General features: G+C 51.4%; 1 protein-coding gene across 1 annotated transcript; it reads right to left on the reverse strand.

Moving 5' to 3' along the window:
* Positions 1-600: 600 nt before the first annotated feature.
* On the reverse strand, positions 601-4,938 carry si:ch211-37e10.2. The gene is made up of 5 exons (XM_034560712.1): positions 4,932-4,938; positions 3,648-4,232; positions 2,571-3,130; positions 2,256-2,322; positions 601-2,132 (listed from the first exon to the last, which is right to left on the reverse strand). The coding sequence occupies exons 1-5, from the start codon at positions 4,936-4,938 to the stop codon at positions 601-603; spliced, it is 2,751 nt and encodes a 916-aa protein (XP_034416603.1).
* Positions 4,939-6,368: the final 1,430 nt, after the last annotated feature.

A 6,368-nucleotide genomic window follows, 5' to 3' on the forward strand; every position in this document is an offset into this window, starting at 1 on the left:
AGCGGTCCAGTCTTTGTGCTAAGCTAAGCTAAGCTAAGCTAACCAGTTTAGAGTGGAATCGATCTCTCTTCCAGAAGTTTTACAAGTGCATCTCCCGAAATGTTAAACTATTTGAAATGCCAAATGATATAATACAGAAAAAAGGTTTGTTACATACAGTACACAAGTTAAATATGTGCAGGGACAGAAGGATATACATATTAAACGACTCATACAAAGGTAGGCATGCCTAATGTGTACATAAACACACACACACACACACACACATACATATATAACAAGCACCACTGCACATGTATGCATATACACTCATACACACACACACACACACACACACACAGAATTGGTCACTGCTCAACCAGCCGAAGTACCAGTACTCTACGTACTTACAGTACGTTAATCATACCCAAAAGAGATTTCACAATAAAAGTCTAAACAGGTGACGAAACATACATTTTAAAACAAAAAACACTGGGACAAAATATTTATTTATTTGGTAAATTGTTGAATCTGCTCTGCAATTCAATACTGTGCAAAAACTGTCTTTTTTTTTCCACAAAATGCATTGATGATAAAAAATAAAAATGAAATCTTCTTGGATCACACTGTAACCCAGAGGATTGAAATGTTAGTCCCGCCCTCGTGTGTTATCTGGTTGACTCGCCCGCGGATGCAGTCCAGAGTCACATAGAGCGCTGTACCGTTCTGGACCGGAAACGAGGCCCTCAGCCCGATACTGGCCCACTCGCTCCCTTCAGGCATATATCCAGACACCTGCTGAGCCACAGGACCCGCCTGCTCACCCTGACCCCCCGCCCGCTGCAAAGTGAGTTTCACAATATTGCAAGAGTGTATCAGCTTCAGGTTGAGGGCTATGCTCGCCGTCCCTTTCTCGTGGAATATAAAGTTCTTCCGGCTGTTCGGCTCCCCGGAGCGGGCCAAGCGAACCTGCGGCGTGTCGGCGCCGGTCTGCTGGAACGACAGCGGCTTATTCCTGACCGCTCCGGAGGGCAGACCCGTCCTGGACACGGTGGCGGTCAGCGCCGACGACACCGCCGACGGGATCCAGATGAGGCTCAGCACGCTGATCCCGGTGCTGTCCCCGAAGTAGCGGATGTTGCACTGGGACGGAGACGTGATCTCGAAGCTGAGCGTGTCGCCGCCGGCCACGCTCACGGCGCCGGAGAGGGTGATGGAGGTGTCCCTGTAGTTGACGCCCGTCTTGAAGGCCCGCATCGCCTCCTGGCCGGTGCCGTTGCGGTTGGTGTAGGCAATCAGGGAGAAACCCTCCCGGACGCAGGTGTGGCCCATGGAGTAGAGCGCCTGTTGGAGGACGAACTTCACCACGCCGCTCTCCGTGAAGCGAACGCCGCGGCTGTCGTGCGTCAGACTGATCACATACGGGTCGGACACCGAGGTCACGCGGAAGGTCGGGCGGTAGCTGGTCTGGTAGTGCGTCAACAGGGACATCTGAGCCGTCATCGCCACGGCGCCGGTGTCATGCGACAACCACAGCAGGCTGACGGAGGGCGTGGCGACGTCGTAGAGGTGGAGGTCCTTGCTCTGGTTGCAGTGTTGATTCGGGCTCTTCAGCAGCAGGGCGAAGGAGTGGTTGGGCTCCACCTCGACCCCGCTGCTGACGCTGACGCCCTGGAAGTATTTCCCATCCGGCTGTTCGATGCGGACGCCACTGAGGTCGCGACCCTCCTCCTCCTGGCTCCCGTTGAGCCTCATCCCCACCTGAAGGAAGTTCCTGCAGCTGTGCTTTATGGCAAAGTTGTGATCCAGCCACACGAGGCCGTGCTGCAGGAAGGTCACCTGGCCGGCCTCGTTGGACAGCAGATCGATCCTCTCTTTGCCTCGGATGGTGAGTTGAAGCCCGGGGAAGATGTGGGCGCCAGAGGTCCTGGCGGGGGGGACTCCCACGCTGGCCCCCCAAGACTGGGAGAGTCGGCTCTCTGAAGGCTGGCCGCAGACAGAGTCGGTGAGAGCCGTGCAGGGAGCTGAAACCGGCTCTCCTTCACAGTCGGAACAGGCCTGGCACTCCTGCAGCTCCGGGTTGTAGAAGTAGTCGCGACCACACAAGCCCATCACGGCTTCTCTCTGAGAGACCCCCAGACACCTGAAGCCCCCTGTGTAGAGAGAATAGAGAAACCACGGAATATTAAAATATTCAGAAGGGAATATGTTTGTTTTTCTCCACTTAGGAGATTAATTATTTTAAGTATCCAAAAATAAAAAAAACAATGCGTTACCGGGAGTATTAAGGCACTTCACTCGCTCTCCACAAATGGTTGGCACTTCAAGGCATTCATCTCTGTCCTGCAATTCAAACAAATATTTTTTTTTATTAATTATTGCTTTATTCTGATACGGGATGAGTATGAACCCCCTCCAAATAAGCTGTTATTTAGTTTGGGCATGGCTGCCGTATGCGTGGAAACTAACTGATTCCACCATAATCAAGATGAAAAGTGCAGATATCAGTCTTACCGTCATGCAACCAGACAGTGTGTTTTAAATATGGTAAAAAGGGATGTGAATACAGCAGTAATTTTAAAGTACTATACCTGGCACATCCTGTCCGCGGTGGGAGAACACTGTGAGATCAGAAAGAAGCCCGGTGGACACATGGTGCACTTCTCACACTGAGGTGGGTCCCTCTGAAAATCACAGAACTCCTCCCGCCCGCAAGGTGAAGGGCAACCCAGCAGAGGTTGAGGGAAATGAGCCTCTCCGACCACATCCATCACCTTCGAGTCGATGTCCATCTTGTGCACGGCGTAGGGCTTCTGCAGGTGGCTGCGGGCCTGGCTCTGCAGACCCGCCAGGTGGCTCTCGAAGTAGCTCTGCAGCTCCCCCTGTAGGCCCTGGAAGGAGACCTGCTTGACGGTGTCTGAGAGGAGGCCGTACTGGGCCTTCACCACGTCCATCTGGTCGTACATGCGCCGCTGCTGGTCCAGGATCTCCCTCTGCTGGGACAGCAGCGCCTCCTGTTGGTCGGCGAGCTTCTGCTGCAGGTCGCGGATGACCACCTGCTGGGCGCGCAGGGCCTCCACCAGCTTCTCCTGCCCCTTCGCCAGCTGGAGGTTCAAGATGAGGGCATCTTCTGAGGGAACTTCGTTCTCCCCTGGGGGGGGGGAAATAATGCAACGTGAAATATGTGATGAGACAAGTTGTTATTGTTAAACACTGCCATGGAGGAAGGGATTAAAAGAGACCCATTGGCCCCTTTTATTGGCATAGTTAGCAAGTGCAATTAAAGTTTCCTTTGTGGACCAACATCAAAGCACTCGACATTTTCTGGACAACTGACTCACAGACATGTTTCCAGTTCAGCTGCTCTGGGAGCTGTGCTGATATAATTTTGGGCTGAAGGTCAACAAAGTCCTTCCTTTGAGTATTTTGTGTGTAATCCCATTGTGCAGATCGCTGTTGGGAAAAGGGGGTTAAAGTCAATAAAAGGTTACATATACAGAGCAAGATCATAATTAATCAGCTTCTTTTTGAAGCCATGTCACTCAACCAGAACAATGGTTAGACTGGCGCACCATTGAGCACAGAGGGCATCACAGAGGCTCTCTAAAGTTAAAGTGATGATGATGATGATGATGATGATGAAGATGGTGGTGGTGATGATAGCAGACCTGGCTTGATGTCACACGTGAGCTGGACACCCAAAGGCGCGCCGCCGAGTTCCGACGACGGATATCCAAGCTCGGGGAAGTCTCCCAGAAACTGCGCCGCTCTGTCGGACAGATGCACGGGAGGAAGCTCCTCAGGACCGCAGCCCTCTCCCGCACAGGACCTGGCGCGCGCTCTCGGCCGTATCCTCAGCGGCAGTCTGCACTCGATCCCGCGGCAGTCTCGGGTGTCATTAGCGGGCTGGGGTTGTCTCACGAGCGCGGCGCAGTCCGCGTCGGTGCACCCCGCAGGTACAACTTCTGGCGCTCTCATGCGCCTGCCGCTTCCGCCTGCCGCTTCGCCGCCGTGGCGCGAGCGCGGCGGCTGGGCGGCGGGGTGCGCCGCGTCCGACGCCGCCGCTCTCGGAGAGCTCGGGTGCGCGTGGTGTTGGCTGGCGACGGTGTGCGCCGCTCTCCCCTGCGTCGCCGGGTTGAACTGCCGCGGCGGTCTGGAGGATCTGCTCCCCGGGCAGTGCGCTCCGGCGCACGGTCTCGGATCGCCGGTTTCCGCTCCGAGGCATTGCGTGCCGCGGCAGAGCTCCGCGACAGCTTGCAGTGAGACCCGAGGCAACAGCAGCAACAGCACCGGTGTTAATAAAAACATTGTTTTTACTTTTCTTTTTGGCGTCAGATATAAATCTCTCCGCCTGCAAAAAAAAAAAAAAAAGAAAGAAAAATGCGAGTTAAAGCTTTTAAAGTCAAAAAAGAGGCTGAAAGTCCATCACTGGTGCTCTCCTTTCAGAGGAAACTCAACCCAAACTTGACACGAGAGACTCTTGATGGGCACTTCTCACCGCTCCGGGCTCCGGTGAGACTGACTTCACCGACTGTCAGCGCGGAATAAAACCGTCACACGCGCCGCGCATTGCTGGCTCTCTCTCCGGTGCACGAGCCACTCTGAGGGCTGCACTACAATGTCAGTATGTGGCATTCCTGAGACTTAATTAGCATCAGGTTTCCCCGGCCACACATTAACCCTTCACCTTCCCACTTCTCCTTGCAGGAATTCCCCCCCCCCCCCCCCCCCCCCCCCCCCCCGCCCCTCTCCCCTCCCTCCATTGGAGTGAAAAGAAAGCAGAATGACATTATACTTTCTTTTTCTTTCTAAAATGAAATATTTGCTTCAAATTTTCATTTTAAAAGAAAAAGGAAACAAAAAAAGAAAAGAAACAAAGACGTCCCCCGTGACCTTATGGCCATCCAAGTGGCAGCATGTTGAGACAGCTGGTCCTCAACCCAGTGTCCCACTGGTCATACTGGCCTCGTCCTCTTTACAGACGGAGCCAACGGAGGTCAAGCTTTTGTTGAATGGCAGAAGTCAAGGAATGTGAGAGCCACAGCTGGTTTCTGAAGCCTCTCATTACAGCCACATCTCCAGCCGGAGGCTGTCTGGGGCTGAGGTGGTGGGAGGTTTGTCGTTCTTTATTTCAAGGTCAAGGACTTAGACCATAATAGAAGTTATAAGTGATCTATAAGTAAAGTTATCTTTAATTTTTATAACTCATTTATCTTTAAAATGACGACCTATTACCTTAATATTCTAACCTCTTCATTTTTCTGACCTGATTTCTCTCAATTTGAATATATATTTGTCATGTTGACTTACTACAACCATTTGTCGTAACTATTGTTTTTTGTACCTGTTGACTTACATACATACATTTGACTGCACGGCGGTGTCGTGGCTATAGCACTGTGAGCTCACAGCACAGGTCGGCCCCCGGGGGTTCGATCCCCGATTCTCGGGCTGGTCCTTCTGTCTGGAGTTTGCATGTTCTCCCCGTCTCAGGGTGGGTTCAAAGACGTGCAGCTCAGGTTAATTGGAGGCTCTAAACCTGCCTGTGAATGGTTGCCTGTCTCTTTATGAGCTCTGTGATAACCTGGTGACCCCCCTTTGTCAGCTGGGATCGGCTCCTTAATGTGTGGTTTAGAGAATGGAAGTTTAATTATTGTCTATTATTTTTTGTGGCCAATAGTAAAAAAAAAAAAGATTCAGGAAGTCCACTGATGGGTTGTTGCTCTCTCTCTCTGGAACAAAACAAAACATTCCCCTTTAAGGTGCTTTTCTTCATCTTTGTTATACGTGGCAGAAATGAGCCCCCGACTCACGTTAATAAGAAACATTTGTTTTATTGTTGAATGAATAATGAACAGGAAGAAGGGCTGGTTGTAAACTTTAAATCAGCCGTATACATCCAGACAACAACAACAATAATCCAGCGAGCTCTTTGTTATTTTTCTGGTGTAAACATGCAGAGCGGATCAGAAAATAAGTGGCGCAGGTAGCATGACCTGCACCACACCCACCCACCCACGCAGCTGGAGTGTTTAGTGCAGCCGGGTACACACAGAGGGCACTGCAGCTCTCCTAATGCATCACTTTTTCACATCATCACTGTGACAGTTTGTCCTCTGCAGAAGTACATTTGACAAATGCCCAGCGGTTTTCATTAGCTCCCCCTGTTCTCACGGAGCACACTGGCTCAATAAAGGTTTTAAGAGGTGTGTTGGAGCGCTCTGATTAAATATGATGGAGACTAATGGCTTCAAAGCACGGTTATCTTCTACACCTCACACCTCGCCATCTGCGGTCCTGCCATACTTCATAACACACACAAAAAGTGCAGGGGATTTGCATTGAGACCTTTTGCGCTTTTAAATTGCAGCTTCTCACTTTATTTAAAA

The sequence above is a fragment of the Cyclopterus lumpus genome, chromosome 20 (assembly GCF_009769545.1).
Source record: "Cyclopterus lumpus isolate fCycLum1 chromosome 20, fCycLum1.pri, whole genome shotgun sequence".
Taxonomy (NCBI): domain Eukaryota; kingdom Metazoa; phylum Chordata; class Actinopteri; order Perciformes; family Cyclopteridae; genus Cyclopterus; species Cyclopterus lumpus.